This window comes from Pongo pygmaeus, chromosome 16 (genome assembly GCF_028885625.2).
Source record: "Pongo pygmaeus isolate AG05252 chromosome 16, NHGRI_mPonPyg2-v2.0_pri, whole genome shotgun sequence".
Classification (NCBI taxonomy): Eukaryota; Metazoa; Chordata; class Mammalia; order Primates; family Hominidae; genus Pongo; species Pongo pygmaeus.
The window spans coordinates 78,219,250-78,243,461 of NC_072389.2; the positions used below are offsets into that span (position 1 = coordinate 78,219,250).

The 24,212-nt window shown below is 49.5% G+C and overlaps 1 protein-coding gene across 1 annotated transcript; it reads left to right on the plus strand.

The window, feature by feature from the left end:
* The first annotated feature begins 9,038 nt into the window (after window positions 1-9,038).
* On the plus strand, window positions 9,039-24,054 carry LOC129014290 (golgin subfamily A member 6C-like). The gene is made up of 17 exons (XM_054451545.2): window positions 9,039-9,241; window positions 10,926-11,045; window positions 12,960-13,040; window positions 13,895-13,933; window positions 14,221-14,454; window positions 14,551-14,657; window positions 15,701-15,787; window positions 15,895-16,002; window positions 16,196-16,283; window positions 16,678-17,207; window positions 17,483-17,551; window positions 19,399-19,490; window positions 19,646-19,961; window positions 20,050-20,146; window positions 20,235-20,338; window positions 20,428-20,581; window positions 20,644-24,054. The coding sequence occupies exons 5-17, from the start codon at window positions 14,313-14,315 to the stop codon at window positions 20,862-20,864; spliced, it is 2,115 nt and encodes a 704-aa protein (XP_054307520.1). The 5' UTR covers window positions 9,039-9,241; window positions 10,926-11,045; window positions 12,960-13,040; window positions 13,895-13,933; window positions 14,221-14,312; the 3' UTR covers window positions 20,865-24,054.
* Window positions 24,055-24,212: the final 158 nt, after the last annotated feature.

A 24,212-nucleotide genomic window follows, 5' to 3' on the forward strand; every position in this document is an offset into this window, starting at 1 on the left:
GAGCACCTGGAGCCCAAGAAGCTGCCCCTCACCTTTGTGATCCCAGGGACCCACTCCCTGATCATGATGAAAGCAGACCCAAACCCACTGAGGTGCCTGAAGGAGCAAAGGTCAGCCTCTGCCTCCCACAGCCTCTCTGATGGGGAGGATGTTATCCCAGCAGCATGAGCTGAGAGCAGAATTGGGAGGATGGGGGGTTTTCTCTGTGGGTAGCTCCTGGCTCCAGGGTGGAGCCCTCTTAACCTGGCTCCTCCCCTGTGACTCTCCTTGGCCCCAGGCAAAGAAAGCAGCTTGCCAGAGGTCACCTGTCAGGTAGGGACAGAGTGGACCCGGGTTCTTTCTCACCCAGCTGCAGCCCCCCTCCCTGCTGCCCCTTCTAAGAGGTGATAGAGAACCTGGCAGGCTGTGCCCCATAGAAGAGTTCACTTTCCTTCTGGTGAGGGATGGGAACCAGCTTGAGGCAGGAGGGATGAGGGGTCTGGGGGCTCTCCCAGCCCTGCCTCACATTTCAATGATGGCACCTGGGCGGCAGCATGGTTTAGGCTAGACAAGGCAGTCCCTAGGTTTATAGCCTGGCCTCGGGCAGAATGCTGCCTTGCCACCTTCTCTTCTGCGTATCCTGATCGGGCACCCTACCTAGTTAAAGGTCCTTAGGCCTCCTGCCCGCTGGGCGTTGTCCCCACTCCCTGCCCAGGCACAGCCTTGTCCTGGACTAATCTTCAGAGATTCTTGTCCAGCCCACAGCTTTGCTAGACATCACAGGCTGGCCCAGGCCCTCTGCCCAGCACTAACATCGCTTTTGTGAGTCTCAACCAGACTGAGCTGCAGCTTCAGGGTCAGGGTAGGCTCTGACTTAATTGATGTGACCCAGGACAAGGGGGTTTATTGATGGTGTCACATCTGCTTAAGTTCTCGACCTCTATGGTCTTTTTGGGGCACGATACCCCTCTGTCCCATGCTTAGGTGTGCACATGTGGCCACAAGTGCCTTTCCTACCACCATCCCTACTTGAGGCCAGTGTCCAGGCACCTGTGGCTCCAGGCAGAAGGCTGAGTGCAGAGCCAGGTCTGGGCGGACGTTCTGCAGGGGCTGCAGGAGCTGACAGCCCTGACCACCCAGCCTGTGGCCATCCATTCCCCTTCACCATGGCTGGCCCTTCGTCCACCAGCCTTCCAGGGGCCAGGCCTGGGCCCAAACTGACTTTTACCTGCCCCTGGTCCCCCTTGTGCCTGCCAGGTTCTTGGCTGAGTATTATGGTCTTGCCCATTTCCTTGACTATCCTCAATAAGAGGTTTATAGAGCCACTCGGGAACATCACATCTCCTGTCTACCAGGTCCCCACCAGAGACAGGACTGCCTTGGCCCGGGCCTGGGATAGTCAGGAGTCACACTCACCTGCTGGGACCTAGCTTCAGCGGCTTCAATCTGGGCAATGGCCTGATGGGTGGCTGCCCCTTCCCCTCTGCTTGGGGGAGGCAGGAGAGGAAGGTCAGGCAGGAGATCTGCTTCCTGCCCACCTGAGGCTGGTTAGAAGCAGGGCGCCCACCTGTGCCTGTCTCACCTTGCTGCAAGGGCATCGGAGGCTGAACTCCTCTCCTGATCTCCTGCAGGTGTGGATTCCAGGTTTCCAATGGGTGTCGGCGTGGGCTCCAGTGCTCTCCTGGCCCTAGGGAACCCTGGGCTCCATGAGACCTTGGCCTAGCCGGATTGTTTCCCACACTGTCACCTCCCCACACTGTCACCTCCTCAAACATGAGGCTGCATGCTCTGTGCCCTGGGTGGGATATTGGAAGGAGTGCTACCTTCCAGGTTTGGATCACAGTAAAGCCTCTGCCATGGGGATGTGCTGGCGGAGACAGATGGGGTTGAACCAGCCCTGTCACTTTGGCCTTGGGCAAGTCACTTGTGCCTGTCTTCCCTTTCCCCAGCAGCCAGATGGGAATAATAGCACCTATTTCACCTGTACTCAAGTGCTCACTTGTTAGCGGGAACTGAGTCCCGGAGGAGCTGCAGGCAGAGCCATCGAGGCAGCACTGCAGCTGGACCTGGGTCTGAGTCCCATCTCCTGGCTGTGAGATGCATCTCTCCCTCTGTTTATTCATCTGAAGGATAGGGCTGTGCTGTTCTGGGGTCACTGTGGCAATTCAGCTGGCCTGTGTGAGTTGGTGGTGGCCTCCTGAGGTGGTTTGAGGTGGGCTGGAGGTGTGACTTGAATGCCCCCTCGCCCCCACGGTGAAGACCCACTTAGGGAAGACTCATGTGTCTGTATGGAAGAACCCACGTTCCCTGCCCCTCAGCTGTCCTCTGTCTCTTTCCAGCCCCTTCTGCTGTCCTGCAGGCTCTGGCAGTGGCCATCCAGCTTGGTGGCCATCTGGCTGATCCACTCTTCCAGGTGGACCCTCTCTCCTCACATGGTGAAGGTCCCATTGCACCACCTCCAGAGAGGCCATGCTACCCCGAGAGCCTCCTTTCCCTGTTACCCAGCCCCCACCCCCAGGTAGTGCCACCTCCCTAAAGCCCGCTGTGTCCACCAGCTGTGTTTGAACTCTGTCTCTGCGCAAGGCCTCATGCAAAGCCTGAAACAGCCTGGCTTGTAGAGGGCCAGGAGACCAAAGCTTGAAGAGAGAGTGACGGTCTCCCAGAGCCCACTTAGCCCCTCAGCCCCAGGGCTGTGTCCACGCTGGTCCTGGCTCCAGTGAGCCAATTCTCTCCCGTGATGCCTGTAAGGGCTCTTGTGGTGATGGAGGTAGTTGGAGGGAAGAAGGCTGCCTTAACCCTCCCTCCCTGAGAAGGCCCAACAGGGAACGTTTTAGGCATCAGGGCATTCTGGGGAGCATCTTCCAGGGACCCCTCCTACACCCTGCCCTGCTCTGGCTCTCTAGTCAGAAATTATAGTTGCTTGGACAGTGGGGCTGACCCAGGACAAATGCATATATTAGGCTGGTCTTTGGGGTGCTGGGGTGGGGACAGGGGTGCTTCAGGGATAGGAAGGAAAGGCCTGTGTGTTCCAGAATACAGAGGAACCTGTTGCCGGCTGCAGTCAACCCCGATGTGATGATCTTTCTACCCGCCTTCTTTGATGTCTTGGTGCTGGCTGCTGTCTTTGGCCAGGTAAGCTCATGGTCTGGGCTCCTGGGGTCCCCTCATTGGGCCTGCCTGCTGCCTGCTGGTAGGGGAGACTTTGGGCCAGGATTATCCTTGGCTCCCTCTTCCAGGTCATGTGTTCAGAGACCATTCCTGGGTTCCGCCACCGCCAAGCCTCAATGGTGTCCTGATGGGCACAGGAGCTGCTGGGGCTTTCTAGATTAATATCCTTGAGTATCCCTGTGTTCCTCCCTACAGTGGGGCTGCAGGGGTCGGCCTCAGTCTCTGTCCTGGGAGCCTGCCTTACCTTTCACTGATGGCCCCACACCTGCCCTGGAAGACCCCCCACACCCAGTGGCTCTGATCCACTGTAGAGCAGCCAGGGCCCCCGTTGCTCACACCCTCTGGCCTGAGGCTGACTGGCTCTATGGCTGGGTTCGGGGGGTCAGGGAGGGGGGTGGGCCTTGCCCTCAGCAGCCTCCATTCCCACTCTTCCTCCTCTTGTGGGCTCTACCCTGGGGCCCTCCCAGCTCCTCACACCATATGACTGTCTAAGTATCTAGAAATCAATATTTTAAATACCAACTTTGGATTGCTTCATGACTTTTTCATACCCTCAAAGGGCCAGCATTTCTCTTAGGACTGACAGTCTCTCTAGCCCTGGGCTGGATGAGGCAGGCATAAGGGTGCCCCTGCCCCAGCCCTCTTTGAGGAGGGCTTCCGTCCCCTTCCTGCCACCTGGCAGCAGGACCACGCTTTGGTGGCAGGAGGGGCAGCAGAGACTGCAGATCCCTCAGCTGTGCCTAAGTCCTCTGTGTGGTTTAGCTGTGTGTGCTGGGGGAGGCTCTTGGTCACCATTTCCCCCTCTGTAAATGAGACCGATACCTGTGACATGGAGGGCGGGAGGCTGGTGTGAGTGCCAAGCACTTGGAGCAGGGCCCTGAGTGAGCATGGACGTGGGAACAGGGGTGTTCCTCGACTTTATGCACCTTGGGGATGGAAGCGGGGCTCCCTGCGTGGGTTGACAAGGCATTGCTTTCCCCCACCCCACCTCTGTCCCAGCCCTGCAAGTCCAGTCCTTGGGGGTTTCGGAGGGAAGAAGCCCTGGCTGTGTGACCTCCGGCTGGACCCTGGCCCTCTCTGGCTCTGAGCTCCGGGGAAAGTCAGTGGTGTTGGAACTCTGGATTCATTCCTCAGGGTTGAGGCACTGTCTGTGGAAGCCGTGGGGCAAGGTGAAGGCGGGGAGAGGAGAGGTTTGGAGTTCGGGTTTCAGCAGAGGGAACAGCAGCGTGAGGGGTCACCTGTGTGTAGAGGAAAGGGAATGAAGGCCAGGAGTGAGGAATGAGTGTGAGTGCGCCCAGGACGGTGCTGCGTCTCCTCCCACATCCACCTGGCCCTGGGGGAGGGAGAAGAGAGGCCACGAGACAAAGGGGAAACTGAGTTGGGTCCACACATGTCCTTCCAGGACCTGGAGGCGCCACTGTCTGGCCCTCATGCAGTGGGAAGTGGGGGAAGGAAGATTCCCTCCCCACCCCTCCTGTTCTCTGTCCCAGGTCTCCTGGCCTCCCGTGCTCCTAAGTTCAGTCTCTGTCGGCCCCCAGCATCATTTCTAGGGTTGGTGGGAGGCAGCTGGGAACAGGCTAGGGGTAGGTGGGGCCTGCTTGGGGGAGTCTGATTGACTGCCTGGGCCACTGCCCACAGTAGTGGGGAGCTTTTCTGGCTCACTGACTGCACCACCCAGGCGCTGCCAATGACAGCCCCCGGGGAGTGTTTGCAGAAGGCCTTGGCAGGGGGTGTGGTGGACCCCACCCAGAGCAAACAATTGGGGTGGGGTCAGGGAGAACTGCCCTCCACTTACCTGTCTGGAGAGAGTCCTCTGTACCGCACTGTGCGCATCTAAGCTCCCAGGCTGAACACCCCGAGGGAGACCCTCCACTTTAGCACCTTGACAAGAAGGGCGGGGACACTGGGATCAGGCCCAGCCCCCTGGCCCCAAACCCTGCAGCCCCAGCTGGAGGATGAGGAGATGCTGGGCTTGGGTCGGGGAATCAGGGGTGTAAAGGGGCCTGCTCACTCCTCAGCTTGGCTCAAAGGCTCAAGGCGTCAAAGGCTCAACCTGCCCCTCAGGAAGGAGCCCAGGCCCAGCCAGACACTTACCAGGACAAGGGCGAATGTGACGTGCAGGAGGCCTAGAATGAGGAGAGCCATGGCATAGCCGGGGATGGAGGTGTCCAGGGGGCTGGAGGCTTTGGGGCTAGGAGTGCCTGGAGCAGAGCAAGAAGGCTATGGCCAGGCGGGGCCCTGCCTCCCAGACTTCTGAGAAGGCACAATCTGGGCCCAGAAGGTGCTGCGGTACCTGTTATATGTCATGGACCAACCTCAAAAACATTAGCTAAGTAAAAAAGCCAGACACAAGACCACATATTGTATAATTCCACTGATTTGAAATGTCCAAAAAAGGCAAACTGATAGAGACAGAAATGGGCTGATTTACCTCAAGAGGCAGGGATTCAAGCTCTCTAGACTACATGTGATACATCCATGAGAAAAAATAAGGAAAAGAAAAGAAATTTAAATAGAAATAAATGAAAGTAATACTTCTCCCTGATTATAAAGAAAATCACATTCTTTTTGTAATAATTCGGAAGACAAAATATGAAGAAAAGTATTGAATTTTGCCACTCAAAACATTCTTGTTTGTTGCTTTTTATACTTTTTTAATGCACATAAACACTTTAAAAAGTAGAATCATAATATATAGTCTTTTGTCACCATGTTTTGGGCATATTTCTATGGCAGTAAATATATCCTTGGCATCATCATTTTTAAAAGCTTGATGTATATTAAGCTAATCATTTCCACCCCTGAAGTAAATGTTCTTATATATATATTTTAATGGACTCAAGCAAGCATTTTTGGACTGAATTCATAGAAGTAGGATTTCTGGAGGACAATAACAAACAGTTTGAGGATTTTTAATAAAATTTTCAAATTATCCTGCAGAAAAAAAAGGTTCAGTTTATACTCTCACCAACAGGGGCAGAGCTCCAGTTTCCGCCTTTGCTTTGCCCTCTTTCCTGGTATTTAAGCAGAACATCTCATTGTTTTCATTACATTTCTTTGGTTTCTAGTGCTTTTGAATTTTTTTTTTTTTTTTTTTTTTTTTGAGATGGAGTCTTGCTCTATCACCCAGGCTGATGTGCAACAGTGCGATCTGAGCTAACTGCAACCTCTGCCTCCTGGGTTCAAGCAATTCTCCTGCCTCAGCCTCCTGAGTAGGTGAAATTACAGGTGCCTGCCACCATGCCTGGCTAACTTTTGTGTTTTTTAGTAGAGACGGGGTTTCACCATGTTGGTCAGGCCAGTCTCAAATTCCTGACCTCAGGTCATCCACCTGCCTTGGCCTCCTAAAGTGCTGGGATTGCAGGTGTGAGCCACCAGGCCCGGCCCTGAATCTTTTTTATATGCTTATTGGCCATTTTTGTTCTTGTGGGAAGTGCCTGTTTCTCCATTGCCTATTTTCTGGCCAACCTCCAAAGTCACATTTCACTTAATTTTTATCCTGCTGATTGAAAGCATTTTAACTTAGTGATTTTAATGTAAATAGGAGCAGGACAGACTGTAATTACCTATGTCTTGCTCTGCCACCCAGGCTGGAGTGCAGTGGCATGGTCATAGCTACTGCAGCCTTGTACTCCTGAGCTGAAGCAATTTTCCTACCCCAGCCGCCCAAGTAGCCCAGCTAATTTTTAAAACTTTTTATAGAGATGTGAATTCACTATGCTGCCCAGGCTGGTCTTGAACTCCTGACTTCAAGTGATCCTCCCACCTTGGCTTGCCAAAGTTCTGGGATTACAGGCGTGAACTACTGCTCCCGGCCGAGAGCTCATTTTGTTTGCTAGTGGTGTGTTCTTGGTATCTTTTCATATTTGAGGCTTTGGTGCTAGTGCTGAAGTATTACATTCACTATCCAGGGTTTACAGGACTTTTGTTTTAATATTGAACAGGTGGAACTGTTTAGTTCTGCATCTTTGCATGTATACAAAATGTGCCTACCAGGACTCTGCTTTATACCCATTGAAAGTGAGAAGTAATACAGTGAAACTGCCTGGCTAGAGGTTTTGAAAGAATGGAGTATTCTGGTTTAATTCTATTAACTTGGAAGCATGAAGGTGAAAAAAATTCAAAACTTACATTTCCTGTTAAATGCAATTTGAAAATACAGCCAATGATTCCACTTTTCTTCTCTGGTAAGTTTGGACATTCCGATCTACTTGGTGTTTTATTATAGAACTGCTAGTGTGCCTGAGACTTACATTGGGAAGATACGTTTTTAAAACTTGAGAGGTAAGAGGGTGTAAATGGTACTGTATGAGATCAGGCTGGATGACAACTGACACTTGTAAATATACTTTTTAGACTAAATCTCTGATTGCCACTTGTTTTCTTATTTAACTCATAAAAATAGAACACATTGGACGGAGGGTGGGAGCAGGAAGGAGATTTATGTCTTTTAATTGCATGTCATTGTTTCATATCAAGACAGAACATGTGGTATCCCTGGCTTTGGACCTACAGAAGGAAACACATTTTTCTACCTGCTGTATGCCAGAGGTTCTTGAACACCTGGAGGGATTACTGCAGCACAGATTGCTGAGCCCTACTCCAGAGTTTCTGATTCACCAGGTCCAGGGTGGGGCCTGAGAATTTGCACTTATAAAAAGTTCTCAGGTTCTGCTGGTGCTGCTAGTCCAGAGACTACATTACTGAGAACCACTCTTGTCTACTAACTGTAAATTGTAGAACTCTAGAAAAAAGCTTAGTTTGGTGTGGGATAAGAAGCTCACAGGTTATGGAGCAAATCATGAAAAATTCAACCCTTGATCCCAGCCTAGTGTGGAATTCAGGTAACAAGCAATGCACAGTGACATAACACAATTCTTGGTTTTCGTGATTGCAAGTCATAGCCAAGTATCAAGTGAGAAATTCAGTTTCATTTGCAAGGCTTAGAGAGGCCAGGTGATTCTAGAAAAATAGGCCTTGTATTTGCTTTAAACCGGTAAAGAGCTTTGAGTGCTTATTAAATAGAAAGTTTTGTGTTTTTATTTTATTTTATTATTATTATTATTTTTGAGATGGAGTCTCACTCTGTCACCCAGGCTGGAGTGCAGTGGCGTGATCTTGGCTCACTGCAACTTCTGCCTCCCAGGTTCAAGTGATTCTCCTGCCTCAGCCTCCTGAATAGCTGGGATTAGAGGTACCCACCACCACACCTGGATAGTTTTTGTATTTTTAGTAGACACAGGGTTTCATCATGTTGGCCAGTCTGGTCTTGAACTCCTGACCTAAGGTGAGCCGCCACACCTGGCCCAAAAGCTTTGTGTTTTTAAAGATATTAGACATGTTTCTTGTTTTAAAAAAATCTTAATAATGTAGGAGAGTAAGAGAAATGTTTTTCCAAAAGAGAGAAATCCTTGTGATTATTTTACCTTATTGGAATGTTGGATAATATAGTCTGCTTCATTAATCATCAAACATACTATGGATTTTCCATTTTTATACGATTTGTGTCTCAATTGAGGTAATACTGGTAATTCTTGGACTCCATCTGAAGATGAAAAATGTAGGCCAAAATCACAGACCATGCATAGAAGCTGGATAATGAAGACAGCTCTGGAGGAACACGTAGACACACACACACTGATACACATATATATAAAGTATAAACACATGTATATTTTAAAGTTTATTTTTAAAGTTTTAAAGCAAAAGCCAGCCCCTCCCCTCTCCTGGAGTGGGCGGCCCCTCCCCTCTCCCAGAGTAAGCAGGCCACACCCCTCGCCCCAAGTGGGCAGGGACAGCAATTGCATGGACAGCTTCCCTTGTGATGCCACAGGTTCCTCTGGACACACTGCTGCCTGGCCACACCTCCTTTCCCTTTCATCTTTCTCATTGACCAATGGGCTTGGAGCATTAAGGCCACGCCCCTATTCTGTGTTCTAGTGGGGTCCTGGTTACGCCTCCTCTGGCTCAGTCACACAGCTGCCCAGTAAGTGACTGGAGGTGTTCGCTGATGTGGCCCCAACCCTGCCTCCCTCCCCACCCCATGATGTTAGAAGAAACTCGACAGAGCAAATTGGCAGCAGCCAAGAAAAAGGTAAAACACACCAGGTCATGGTGCCCCAACCGAACCAGAGACCCCTCTGATGACAAGGCCACTGCCAGAGTCCATATCACTCTTGAGGCACACCAGGCTGGGCCCCCCGAGCCTGGTGCCTCTGGGCTCCCCCCACCAAAGTCTTGGCAGTCAGCCCCACCCCTTCAGCAAGCAGCCCAGCCCCTGTCCTCACCAGTCACCCCAGGGTGACTTTGGGTGGGCAACTCCTGGGGATCACCGCTCCATACTTGGCCCTCACATCCTGCCGCCCCAAGCCCGACCTCCCTGGGTTCTTTGGGCATACCTCTCCAAGGACCTGGGTCCCCCAGCTGCAGCCCCAGCCCCTACATTGCCAGTCATCCCTCGGTGACTTTGGGCTGGTGATTCCTGGGGCTCCCTGCTGCAGACTCTACTCTCTCCTCCTGCTGACTCAAGCCTGACCTCCCTGGCCTCTTTGGGCTGGCATCTCCAAGGACCTGGGTCTCGGCCCTACATCCCCCTCCACCATCGTGGATCGGCAACTCAGCCATCACACTGATGTGGTTCCCCCAACACCCAGGAGGAGTGGAATGTAGTGATGTCACAGTCCCCCTAGGAACTGTCATTACTGCTGCAAGACCAGACTTTGATCTTACGACCCAGTGCCCTTGGCATTCTCACCCCATTTCTAGTTCCTCTGGTCACAGCACAAATTTCCAGCTGGAAGGGGAATGGGGACCATGGGACCTACAAGCAAGAGGTTTCAGGCTGCCTTACTCCCTTCACATAGACATTGGCAGTGTGAAAAGCCTACACTTCGCCCATGAGCTCAAAATGTTGACAGTTTCTCTGGATGGCAATGGGAGAACGGGTTTGGTTTGGTTTTCTCCCAGGCTTCTACTCTCCAGAGAGACTTTAACATTTTTTTCTGAGTTCTCTACCTCATATTCTAATTCTCCATGGTTCTGGGACCAGACTGCCCTTTAGTCAGTGGTCTCTGAAGTGAGATTTGCTCATCTTCTGTGGAATAGATCTTGGGAAACTGAACTTGACAGCTTGAATCTTCCTCATATCATCTCAACCTGGGGCACTTTGTGTGCCACAGGATAAATGTAGGAGATCTTTCTGAAGCATCAGTTTCCCTTGATTCTCTTGAGAGACAGAAAACATTAATGTACTTAGGGATGACAGTCACATAGGTTTCTAAGAGTATACCAGACTTCTCTCTGAAATGAGGCTTGGGTTGTCCTCTTTCTGATAAATTCCTAGATTTAACAAAAAAAGCTGCCTTCTGTCATGAGGACACATTGATATAAAAGTTTGAGAGGTACTGGTGCACTTCTTCACACTAACAGATGTGTGAGGATGTATGACTCTAAACCACACAGTATAGAGTTCCTGCCTACTTAATGTTTACTTTTCTACCTCTGCCTCTGATTTCGGTCCCTGGCAGCTACTGATTTGTGGCAAAACCCCAGAACTTGGAGTCAGAAGACTGAGTTTAAGTTCCATTATTGCCCCCCTACTTTTTTTAGCCATATCGTCAATCCCTCTCAGTCACTAAGTGATTGCGACAACACTTTGTACAGTTGTTGGTGGCATTAAATCAGATGATGTATAAGAGTATTTTGTGAAAACTGTAAAGGAGGGTGTGGCTGTAGGGGCTGGTAGTTCTCATGAGTATTACTGCTCTTCCTTCTCACAGTTAAAAGACTATCAGCAGAGGAACAGCCCTGGTGTTCCGGCAGGAGCGAAGATGAAAAAGAAAAAAACTGGCGGTGGCCCTCAGACAACCACTTCTGGTGGTTGCCACTCACCTGGGGATGTGAGTATTGGCTGGCCAGGCTCCTGGGGACAGGGGGCCCAAGGGGCAGTAGAGGGTAATTGTTAAGGTTGCTGGGTACTGGTTAAGAATTCTGGGTTTGAGTCCTGCCTCTCCATCTGCTAGGGATCTGATTTATGGCAAATTGCTTGAGCTCTTTGGGCCTCTCTTTTCACATCTGTAAAATAGGGGTAGTATGGTTTGACTTCCATTTGTGAAGTTTAAATGAGACTTCTTATTGTCGTTGTTTTTATGTGAATCCCTAGTACATGCCTGCTGTAAACACCCAAGACACCCAGGAAATGGTCATTGCTGCTTGATTTTCCTCATCCCCAGTCTCAAGGGACTGCTGGGCCAATGAGTACTGTCACTTACCATCAAGCTGTCCCTTTAGGAGTCACTGAAAGGGCCCCAGGTTGTGGTGAGGAGAGTCCCAGGCACTAGGAGTAAGAGAAGATCTAGCTTGCCACCAGCTTGGTGGGTGACCACAGAAAAATCACTTCTTCCCCTGGGCCTCAGTTTCCTCCTCTGTAAGATGATACTGGATAAGATCAGTGTCTTTCAAACTTGTTTTTTAGCTGGAGCCCCCTTAGTTCAAGTGAACCCTTACTCAGAAGTCTGTTTTTTATTTTAATGGAATGGAGGTCTGGAGCTCTACCAGATTCATCGCCCATGTCCTGGGCCTGAGGAGAGGGGTCCAGTGAGCATATTAAGAGCTGCATTGGTCAGCTGACTCCACTCTGTGACTGCATCACTCAGGGGACTTTTCCATCTATTTGTTCCTGCCCCTGGCAAGGCAGCAGGTGGCCATTTGGAAGAATGGCACAGGCCATGGTTTTAATCTCCTCTGCTCTTCTTCAGTGTTTCCTTTTCCTGAACCCACATCTTCCTCCTACCCTGACTTTCTTGCTTCTCTCTAAGTCACTTCTGTCTTTCGCCCCCTGCCCTTGTTTTTCCCTTGTCACCTCCTGTAGATTCAGGACATTCTGAAGGTGCTGGTGTCCAACCTTAACCATTCCAATGGGGTAGCGCTCCACCACTGAACAAGTGGAAGGTGAGGCAGTGCCGAGACCCCTCTCTGGCTTGCTGCCTGCAGCTGTGCATGCCCCTGAGGCTTCTCTGGTTTGGGGGATACTTTGCCTCTGGCTTATTTTATGTTGCTGCCATTAACCTTCAGCCTGTTTATGTCCACTTCTTCACCTGCTTGATTGATAGGGTTTTTTCCTTCCCTGCATCTTTTGTCATCTTCAAAATGATGAGACATACCTTAAAGTTTAAAAATAATTTGGGAATAATGTACAGAGCAGGCATGTGGGATTTAGGGCTTTCTTCCCCCCTTTTTTTGTGACAAAGTCTCACTCTGTCACCCAGACTGGAGTGCAGTGGTGAAGTCTCGGCTCACTACAACCTCTGCCTCCCGGGTTCAAGCGATTCTCTTGCCTTAGCCTCCTGAGTAGCTGGATTACAGGCACCTGCCACTATGCCCAGCTAATCTTTGTATTTTTAGTAGAGATGGGGTTTCACCATGTTGGCCAGGCTGGTCTCGAACTTCTGACCTCAAGTGATCCACCGTCTCTGCCTCCCAAAGTGCTGGGATTACATGTGCGAGCCACCATGCCTGGTCCCTTGCTGTTTTTATACTTTATGTCCATAACTGTTTCCCATGTAAGTTTTTGTTTTTTTGAATTTCTCATTTTTATTACCCCTGCATCATCTGCCACCCTGAAGGATCTGGAAGTAAGAGGCCCTGGGCCGAGGTGCAGTGACTCTGCAGACCAGCCCTCCAACCTCCTCTCACAGCGGGGGCTGGGTGCCCCTCTGCCAGCTGAGACAGCCCACACACACCCCAGCCCTAATGATTGTTCTCTCTACCTTTCCCTGCAATTGTCCTCCAACTCCTCTCTGCATGCGCCTCAGAGCCGGTACCAAGAACTGGAAGTAGCCCTGGACTCAAGCTCCGCAACAATCAATCAACTAAATAAAAACATAGAATCATTGGTAAGAGTCCAGTGGGGTCCCCTGATTCCATGCTGCCAATCCTGGGCCTTAGTTTCCCCTTGGGGCCCTGAAGAAAGGGGCTGAGGGCCCCTGGTGCAAAGGGCAAATGGGGAGCTGGAGTACTCAGGTCTCACCTGGGGGGACCCCAGAGCAAGGAGCATGCAACATGGCTCTTCTGTTGCTGCCCTCTTTGCTGACTCTCTCTTCTTCAGACATCTCTGCTCCAGTCCTTGCTACACACACCCTGGGGTTGTCGCCTCTCAGGGAAGTGAGGATTGTCAGGGGCCCCATATTTCTGCCCTGACTCAATCCCTAATTTGCTCTTTGAGTCTGCACAAGCCACCTCTCCTCCTTGGGCTCATGTTTCTGGAAGAGGTAGAGAGTATCAAAGGTCTCTGTTAGCTCTGAGAGTCCAAGATTTAAAGGCCCCTAGAATGGAAACCTCAGGGCCAAGGGCTCCTGTCTGTCCTTTTCTGTCCTGTATCTCTGCCGTGAAGAACCGTACCTGGCCTGTATGTGCTCAGTAAATGTTCCTTGAATGAATGCACCTTTCTAAATCACAAGCTGGCAGAAGGGTGGGCCTTTCTCAGACTCCGTCTCTAGAGGTTTATGTTCCTGTACTTTTGAGAGAATCCAGATTCAGACTTTGAGTTCTGTGGCTGTGGGCAAAAACCAACAAAGACCCACACCCTCTGTCCTTGGGAGCTTGAGGAGGGTTGACCAGTTCATGTTGCCATTGGGTCTGAGAACTTTGCCTTTAAAATCCATTTCTGGCCCCTGCCTACCGCTTCCTGGTCTGGGGAATAGAGTTGAGGGGGCCACCCTCAGTCACCTGAATTTGACTCTCCCCACAGAAACAACAGAAGAAACAAGTGGAACATCAGCTGGAAGAAGTAACGTGATTTCTTTGTTTGCTCACAACATGACTGCTGGGTTTGGGGGGCACTCAAATGTAGAGGCACCAGTCTCGTCTCACCCACCCCCAGCCTGGGAAAGAAGGCTCACCCCTCAGATTCCACCCCATGCCCACAGGGTCCCTGATAACCTGGTCCCATGGGTGGGCCTGTCCTGGGGCATTGGTGGCCCTGTCCTGGGGCATTGGTGGCATTCTGGGGGCATGTCTCTTGCTGTGCCATCTCTGCCTCCCCCTGGTAAGAGCTCTGTCTTCCTCTTCCTATAGGAAAAGAAAACCAACAGTGAAATACACAAAGCACAAACGGAGCAGTTAGAGGTGAGTGGGAAGGTGGGGAGTTTTCTCCTGTCCTTCAGAGAATGTTTCTTTCCTTCTCTTTCAGAGCTTGCTTGGCTTTTCTCCCAAACATGCAATTCCAGACAATCAACATTCTCACGTTGGAAAAGGCAGACTTGAAGACCACCCTTTACCATACTAAACGTGCTGCCCGACACTTCGAAGGTGGGAATCTGGGCACCCTGTCATCCTTCAACCTGGCACTTTGACAGGTCTTTAAGGGGAGTCCTTTGGGTCCCATCTCAACCTCTGTCATTACAGAAGAGTCCAAGGATCTGGCTGGCCACCTGCAACATTCTTTGTGGCATATTAAAGAATTGGAGTGGGCTCTCTCTGCTGTGTCTACACAGCAGCAGGAAGAGGACAGGGTGAGTCCAACCAGCAGCCCCATCCCCTGGCAGCCTGGCTTCCCAGATGGAGGAGTGAGCCTAAAGGTCCCTTCTGCAGGTTGGAGTGTCCTGCCCAGAAGGCAGCATGCTCATTTCTCACTGCTTTTGTGTATGGTTGTTAGAGGTAGCCTGGGGCTGAGTCAGCTGCTGTGGGTGAGTTGGGGGGCACTGTGGGGAGCGAGCACTGAACGCAGAGCTTGGAGGCCAAGTGCCTGCCCTGCCCTTACCTGGTTGTGGCCTTGGCCAAGTCCTAGGTGGGGTATTGGGTACTTGTACTGTGAAGGTATAGTAGAGTACCTTTAGTATGTTACCATTTCTGTAGAGAGAGGTAAGGGGTGTGTGTGTGTAGTGTGTGTGTGTGTGTGTGTCTGTACATACTATGATAATATACATAAAACATGTCTGCAAGTGTTCGTAAAAAACTCAGGAGAGAGTAACAGGGTGGCTGGGAGACACTTCCCTTCTGTACCTACTGAGTTTTGGACTATGCAAATGTATCATCCTTTCAAAAAGTGAACAAAAGATTAATTTCCCCCTTTCTATCTGTGCCCACACCCCCAGCAAGAAAAAATGGGCTTAGAGAATTGGATAGACCTGGGTGTTCAAATCCCAGCTCTGTCTAAGTGATCTTAGGTAAGCACTTGACCTTGAATACTCCATGTTTTTCATCTACACAATAGAGGTAATCCTAGTAACTGTCTCACATGGTGTTTGTGAGGATGAAATGGGATTGTAGCATGGAACCTGGTGAAGCACTCCATGACAGTTCAAACAGTGGTAGTAATAACAGTAATAACAACAGCAATATTATCTGATCTCTTTGGGCCTCTGTTAGCCAGCTGTAAATTCAATTTCTTTCCCTGTCCCTTCCAACTTTACTGAGTTCTTTTGAAAACCAGACCATGGGCTTGGAAATGCCTTGATCTTTACTGACCGAGTTGTATATTAAGCCTAGCATTAGCCCTTTTAAGGGGCACTGCCCGGGCTCCCCAGATCGAAACTTCTCACTCTTCACCATCCAGTCCTCGAGCTGCAGTGAAGCAGTTCTCCAGCGGCAGTTACATCAGTCCATAAAGGAGCGGGCACTGCTGAACGCACACGTGACACAGGTGAGACTTTGCAGAGGGAAGGATGTGGAAGGAAGATGACTCCAGGTGGCCAGGAGCAGCTGAAGACTAGTGACAGCCCTTCCTAACTTCTGTGCCCATTCTTGCAGGTGACAGAGTCACTCAAACAAGTCCAGCTAGAGAGAGATGAATATGCTCAACATATAAAAGGAGAGAGGGCCCGATGGCAGGAGAGGATGTGGAAAATGTCGGTGGAGGTGAGACCTGACCCTTCAGCCCCCACTTTAGATAGGTCACTGGATCTTTCTGGGCATCTGTAAAATGGGAATAGTACAGCCAGAGGTGGTCATGGGTCTGGGCTTTGTGGAGGTGGGGGCAGAGAGGGAGATGGTAGCCTGTCCAGCCACCAGCCCCTCTCTCCAGGGCCCTTTCCCCCTGTGCTTTGGGCAGGCTCACACATTGAAGGAGGAGAAGAAGCGTGACACACATCGGATACAGGAGCTGGAGAGGAGCTTGTCTGAACTCAAAAACCAGATGGGTAAGATGGGGCTGTTGTGACCTGGGAGCAGGACTGGCATCAGAGGGCTGTGGGGTGCCTTAGAATGCCCCAGAGAGGTGGGTGGATGGAAGGGCTTTGAGACAGAGGGAAAGAGGTCTGTGCCAGGAGACAGCAAGTCTTGTCATCCCCATGAGCCTCAGGGTCCCCATCAGCAAAGAGGGAGGAGTGCCCGTTGTCAGCCACCCACAGTGCTCTCTATCTGAAAGTGGCTTGGAAATTGGCTACCATCGGGTGCGAGGAATCATTAGCAGTGAGGCCAAGTTTGGGAAGCCTGAGAGGAGCTGTGCATCAAGAGAACGGTTGGTTTTTTTTTGGGGGGGGGAAGGTGGTGGTGGGGAATCCAGAGGCCCTTATTGTCTGCTTCCTTTCTCAGCTGAGCCCCCATCCTCAGTGCCTCCAGGAGGGCCCTCTGAGGTGGAGCAACTACAAGATGAGGCCAAACATCTGAGGAAGGAGGTGGAGAGTTTGATGGGAAATCTTCAATCCCAGGGGGAAAACAATCAGGCTTTGAGTCTCCTGAGCAAGGAACAAAGGGAGAGGCTTCGGAAACAGGAGTGGAGGCTCCAGGAGCAGGAGGAGAGGAGGCTCCGGGAGCAGGAAGGGCTGTGTGAGCAAAAGGAGAGGCTTCGGGGGCAGCAGGAGAGGCTGCGGGGGCAGGGTGAGAGGCTGCAAAAGCAGGAGGTGAGGCTGCGAAAGCAGGAGGAGAGACTGCGAAAGGAGGAGGAGAGGCTGCGAAAGCAGGAGGAGAGGCTGCAGGAGAAGGAAGAGAGGCTGTGGGAGAAGGAGGAGAGGCTACAAAAGCAAGAGGAGAGGCTGCGAAAGCAGGAGGAGAGGCTCGCGCTCTCCCGGAACCAGAAGCTCAACAAGCAGCTGGCCGAGCCACAGTGCAGCTTCGAGGATCTGGTGGGTTGCCCCACCTGGGGAGCCTGCCCTCATCCCTAGCCCTCCAGGCCTTTGTTTCCCCACCTGTAAAATGGGGCAGTGTAGCCCTCACATGAAATGGTACTTCTAAAGGTACCTGTGAGCCAGAGCTCATCAGGCCCTGCTCTGATGGCTGTCGGGGAGAGGGGATGATTTTTCTAAGCTGCCTCTACCTCCCCGGGGACATGGGAGGCAGACACCAAGTTCAGGGGTCTCCAGCTGCAGTGAATGGCCACTGATTGCTTCTTTCTGTCCAGAACAACAAGAACAAGAGCACACTGCAGTTGGAGCAGCAAGTAAAGGAGTTGCAGGAGAAGCTGAGCAAGGTGAAGGAGACGGTAACCTCCACCCAATCCAAGAAGGGCTGGGAGGCAGGCACCAGCCTCTGGGGAGGGGAGGTGCCAGGCCAAAGGCAGCTCTAGCTGGGGGGCAGGTGACCCCAGCATCCTCCAGGGCAGCCCTATAACAGTTTCTTGCTTCCTGCCTTCTGACTTTTAGAGGTGGGTAGCCCTGGACTCCTCCCAGGTCTGGACATCATTATCCCAGCTAGAGGCAGGGAGCCCCCAATCATAGGGGAAGAGACAGTGGTATAAGAGGCTCCTTATGCTGGGGGCGGTGGCTCACACCTGTAATCCCAGCAATTTGGGAGGCTGAGGCAGGAGAATCACTAGAGATCAGGAGTTTGAGATCAGCCTGGCCAACATGGCGAAACCTCATCTCTACTAAAATTACAACAACAACAAAAACTTAGCCAGGCACGGTTGTGCATGCCTGTAATCCCAGCTACTCAGGAGGCTGAGGCATGAGAATCGCTTGAGCCCGGGAGGTGGAGGTTGCAGTGAGCTGAGATTGCACCACTGCACTCCAGCCTGGGCCACAGAGTGACACTGTCTCAAAACAAAACAAAACAAAACAAAACAAAACAAAAAAGCCTCCTTAGATTCAAACTGGATTCCGGCCTCGGTTCCACTGGTCACCATTCAACTACTTTTCATCTCTAAGTCTCTGTTTCTTTAACTTCAAAAGGAAGTTAGCATTTTCCTTGCAGAGGTGCTGAGGATTGAATGAGAGAATACATGGAAAGCATTAGGCATGTAGCACACTTAGCAGATGGTGGTTGGCTCCCTCTGCTTTTCCACCAGTCTGTGGCCTACAGTTTAAATGGTGGGAAGAAGGATGTGAGATTTGATGCTGAGGAAGGAGGCATGGGGTTCGAGGCAAGGGAGGAATTCTCTAAGGCCTGCAGCAAGGGGCCAGGGGCCTGGGCAGGTGACAGAACCCCACGGTGCCCTCGCTACCCTATTAATGGGCCCAGAATCTGGAAGCCAGCCACCACATGTCCTCATGCCCAGGGTCTTCCTGCAGGTGGAGCTGAAGAGCCAAGAGTCTCAGAGTCTGCAGCAGCAGCGAGATTAGTACCTGGGTCACCTGTAGCAGTACGTGGCCACCTGTCAGCAGCTGACCTCTGAGAAGGAGGCGCTGCACAGGCAGTTACTGCTGCAGACCCAGCTTGTGAACCAGCAACAGCAGCAGGAAGCTCGGGGCAACGCGGTGGCTGAGATGGGCCGCCAAAAGTTGCAGGAGACCCAGGGGAGGGAGTTGCTGAGGACGGGGCCCTGAGGGGGATGACTTGGCAACCTCTGTGCCTTCTCACTCTGTTTCCCGTCCCCTTAGGAGCACCTAGAAGCTGGCAGCCAGCAGAACCAAGAGCTAGAGGCCTAGTTGAGCCTCATGGCTCTCCCTGGAGAAGGTACAGGAGACCACTCAGAGGAAGAGGAGAGAGCCCCAGGAGGAAGGAGGGGGGACTGTTAGCAGCATAGGATTGAGGAGTTGGAAGAGACCTTTAGAACAACTGGTCATTATGCTGACCAGGTGTCTGCACTGTGTTCAGCATCAATATGGTGATCTCCTGGGAGCAGGGGGCCACTGGGTTGCCTAAGGATGAGTGAACTGGCCCAGATCAGAAAGGTAGTCGATCAGAACTCCCGCACCGATGGGTAATGGGACTATGCCTGGGCAATATAGCAAGATCAGGAAAAATAAAGAACAGCCGCTCATTCCCCTCTGGGGAGGGGCTGGCTCAGGGTTACACAATGAGGTAGGCGACAGAGGTGGCCCCACAGTACCTTCCTTGTTGGGTTGTCTGAGGACCCCTCTGGCCACCTCCCCATAGGAGATGGAGGAGGACATCTGGACAGTGAGGAGGAGGAGGCACCTCAGCCTGTGCCAAGCATCCCAGAGGACCTGGAGAGCCAGGAGGCCATGGTGAGCCTGACTTTTCCTGCCCCCCTTTGCCACTTTCATCTGTGGTCCTTCCCAGACCCCCTTATGCTTTTGGCTTTCCCCGCCTTCTGATTTCTGTGGACCCTCACCCCTTCCGGGAGCCAGTAGTCAGACACCATTTCTCCTGTGACTAACAGGTGCACTCTGAGACCCCAAGTGAAGGGGCTGTGCCCCACCTCCCTGCCCCATTTGTTCTGGGTATGCCCCTACAAGAATACTCAGCTCTTGCCTTCAGGTGGCATTTTTCAACTCCCTGGAGCCAGTGCCCAGGAGAAGCAGGCATGGCTATGTGGGCAGCGGAAGGTGCGAAGGCTGTGCTGCCAGCACCTGGCTCACCTGGTGGCCTCGGCCTGGAAGGAGCCAGAGGCAGAGGCCCTGGTCCCAGGGACCGGGGGTGAGTTTGTGTGTAGGGAGATCTACCGGGCCCTGCAGGGGGCCATGGAGAAGCTGAAGGTGAGTGAGTCCTGGCATGGGCCAAGAAAAGTGGGGGCGGGGCAGCACAGGTCACTCCCGAGATGTGACCCCATTATTTTGGCTCCAGAGCGGGTTTATGGACTTCCTGGAGGAGAAGGCGGACAGGAAGGAGCAGGTCGAGAAACCAGAGCTTGGATTCATCAAGCTCTCTGGAGCAACAGAAGGCATGAGTGAGCGGGAGGCCAGGGCACGGCAGGGGGAGCTACAGGGCCGTCGGAGGGGCCCCAGCATCTGAGCCTTGTCCTCTCGCAGGAGAGTACCTCACCATATATGAGAGCCAGGGGGTGGTGCCAAACAGGCGGCACCGGGAGAAGGAGGATGTCATCAGGCTGGCCCAGAATGAGGAGGAGATGAAGGTAGGGTGTGCAACATCTCTGCGCGGATGGGGGTGGGTGTGGGCACTGGCGCCGGCTCCGGCGTGGCAGCTGAGCACTTCTCCCTTCAGGTGAAGCTGCTGGAGCTGCAGGAGCTGGTATTGCCGCTTGTGGGCGACCACAAGGGGCATGACAAATTCATCGCTGCTGCCCAGAACCCTGCTGATGAGCCCCCTCCAGGGGCCCCAGCCCCCCAGGAGCTTGGGGCTGCCGATGAGCAGGGTGGTGAGTAGAGCCCTCAGGCAGGGTGGGCAGGCAGGAGCAGGGGATGCTCAAACTACGCTCAGATCCCTGCCTCCCCTTCTCCAAAGATCTTTGTGAAGTGAGCCTGGATGACAGCGTGGAGCCTGCACCAGGAGCGGCCAGGGAGGGTTCTCCCGATGACAACCCCACTGCACAGCAGATCTTGCAGCTGCCTCCTGTAATGCAGGACACCCAGGAGCACCCAGGCTTGCCCAGCAAACCCTGCATGCCATTCTTTTACCGGGCAGCCAAGAACAGGAGATAAACATCATCATCATCTAAGAGCTGGTCAAGAAATTTAAAAACAAAAACAACAAAAAGTTATGGGGTTAATCTCCTACACAATTCATCTACCTCATTTGAATGTTAGAGCCATTCATGTTTATTTGTGTTTCTAATTTAGTTTAAATTTATTTGTAAAAAGTTAACGGAGAGTGGATCTTTCCCTGATGTTAACTCTAGCATCCTTTAGCATTTTTATTTTTTACTTGATAATTTTAGGTCATTAGCATGCATATCGAGTTTGCCCTTAGGTGGTGGGAGTTCAAACATACAAAGACCCACTATTTGCACAAAACTATTCTTGCTGGTTTGGAATAGACTGCCATGCTTTTTTAATGTTATTGCAGCATGTATATTCATTATGGAATTCAGATAAAATTTGCTTATGTTCTGCTATTGTGTTTGATCGAATCCTAATCACAGTGAGCCCTTCATTAGCTCAATATGTGGTTTGCCCTCAAGTGCGCACTGTTTATTACTTTGTAATATGCCACTGTGAGTACTGACATTTAGAGTTGTTTAAAGGCTGAGAACTGGAAACAGCCTTTCCCCTATTTTCTGTGTATTGGGGATGGGCGTAAAAACATTTTGTGGAGTTTTTTAAAATCTCACAGAAGAGGAAAGTGGCCTGCTCTGGCAGGTGTGTGTAGGATAGAGTGTGTTTCATTTGTTCTGGTGCCAAGAATGAGCGCTGTACTATGGTAGTTCCCTTAGGATTTGTATGTGCTCTGGGCTCATGAAGATATTGCATCATGAGCTGCAGCAGTTGTACTCTTTCTCAGTGACCTAAAAAGGGATTATTTCTGAGAAATGAAAGGCTCCCATCTTTGACTGTGGATGTGGAAAACCTTTTCTAGCTTAGAGCATTTATATCTACAATACATTTTAAAGTCAGAGTTCATGTTCCCTGTTTTAATCACATGACTACATGTCCCAGTACACAAAAGGGCACTGGTTGGCATTCTTCTTAATGTATTTAGTAAAGATCATAAGAAATCCTTTAAGAGTTTAAATGTCCCTGAAACAGGCATACAGGTTCTAGTCAAGAATGAATTGGAGTGAAGGAAAGCTGTGTGACACCTGGCATTCTTCTATGTTCATGGAGCTTCTTTGAGGCTAGAAGATTGGTTTTACCATCTAGACTTCTCTGGCTAATACGTATTCTTCAACCACATTGGTTATTCTGACATAGGAATTACTTATTTTCCTTGAATGGAAAACACTGTAAAAATAATAACCACCATTATTAAAACCAATATATGTGAGAGTACTTAGTTGAAACAAAAAGGAGTTTTAGTAGACAGTATTATACTACATTTGAAAATCAAGGAGAAGTTTATGCAACTTAAAATGTTTACAAGCTGCCATGCAATCTACTGTTTGTGAATGTCAAAGTATTATGAGGAAAAGTGTCTATACAATCACAGAGTTATATTTCCTCACAAAGTTCTTTACGAAGAGTGAAATATGTTTTTATACCTCTCGGTTTCAGTTAGAGGCATATTTTGTGCCATATTTATGTTAATGTGCCTATACATGATGAATGAATTATTTCAGTCATACATTGCCTAAATCATAACTTTATGATGCTTGGGAAAGAATCAACAGCTAAAACTTCATGAAGTCCTAATGTCTGTGTTCCAAATACGTCACATTATTAGGATGTAGGGAGAGATATGTGTGTGCTTCCTGGGGTGGGCATTTCTAGTTACTAGACCATCTCCATTTTTAGCATTTGGCATCCTCATGATACTTTTATACATATGACATTAATAGGAGAGCAATAATATGATTTTACAGATGGAATAACAGATTTGCCTGCATTCACTGAAAGGGTCCAAATATTAATCCCTGTGACTTCAACTGACTCTTCCAAATTGTATGAATTTATCAATGTATTAGATAAACTCAGTTTCAGAATTATAAAGAAAAAATGTTAGACCAACTAATGTGGCTAATTAACAGTAGTATGATTTCTAGCCGGAGAGTTTAAAATGGACTTAAAGTCCTGTTCTTGCCTTTTATTTTCTGAACTTGCTGCTTTTGCATTCTTTGAGTTCAGTTTAAAGACAGTTACTTTAAGTCTATTTTAGACCCTTGGGCTAGAAATCGTACCACTGTTAATTAGCCACCTTGTTTGGTCTAACAGTTTGTCTTTATAATTCTGAAACTGAGTTTACCTAATACATTGATAAATTATTTCAAAGGTATTTTTATAGTTCAATTCACTTCACTTTTACCGTGATACATATAAATGACTAGGAATGACCTTCAGATAGCGTTTAGCATCTGTAACCAATCTGACAATAATGTGTTCATCAGGTACCTATGGATTAAATCACACACTGGCATATTTAAGCTGAATGTCAGTCTGGAAAATAAACGTACTATATTAACTGAAATACCACTCTTTGTGTAGATATTTTGTCATTTATTTTAGAAAAAGCTAAAAAGAATAGAAATTGTATGATAATAACTTAAGTCTTTCTTCAAAGTGCATGCGGTCCTTTGCAATACCTCATTCAGTCAAGTATTTGTTCTCTTCCTCATTCAGTGTAAGGCAGCTTTCAATTTGCTTAGAAGGCAACATTAGAAGGTTAGAGTTTATCAGAAACAAAGAATTTTAAAGTGTGAGTTCAACTGAATAAATTTGAATTTCTGTAGGAAGTAAAGAATTAAAATACCTATTTAAAGATTGCAATATATAAACGTTTTTAAAGTATTTGATTAAACCTGATAGGTTTTCCAGAAATGAAAAAAAAAATCGGTTCTAAAACCAAAGCTTACATTTAGAAAATGTGAAAATATAAATCAGCCCTATCCATAATATAGTTTCTCTAAAACTTTATCTTAAAGAGTCATTTTAAAAGAATATAACTTTTCATAAATGTAACTGCTATCTTAATGTTTTGAAATAAGTTAAAACACTTTAAAATATGAATACTGTAATTTGAAAGAAAGAAACTGAGGGAAGGAAAAGTAGAGAAAGGAATGCCAATTCCAGTGCAAAGCTGTATTTGCCAAGTTTTCTTAGAATGACTTTTACCGATTTATGAATTCTTGTAAACAGAGTGTATAATGGAAATACTGAAACACTGTTGCTTAAAGTGGCACTATTGACTGCTACTGTGATGCTACTGTAATGTAATAAATTATTAAATTGTTGCAAAGTACTGTTTTTGCCTTAAAATTTTATGTCTTGAAAACTATAGTATTAGAGGTATTGAGACTGTGCAAATGCTGGGCACGCTTGGCATGAGATAATCAGTTTTTATTTTTACAAAATTGTAATGTAACTATGCAAGTGTGTTTATTAAAAGAATACAAACTA

What these genes read in the sequence shown, in the direction of transcription:
- LOC129014290 (XM_054451545.2), top strand. Translation starts at nt 14,313, where the DNA reads ATGTTTCTTTCCTTCTCTTTCAGAGCTTGCTTGGCTTTTCTCCCAAAC. An exon ending in AGCAGCAGGAAGAGGACAGG is followed by an intron (nt 14,658 to 15,700) that starts GTGAGTCCAACC and finishes TTCACCATCCAG; the next exon opens with TCCTCGAGCTGCAGTGAAGC. An exon ending in TGGAGAGCCAGGAGGCCATG is followed by an intron (nt 19,491 to 19,645) that starts GTGAGCCTGACT and finishes TGTGACTAACAG; the next exon opens with GTGCACTCTGAGACCCCAAG.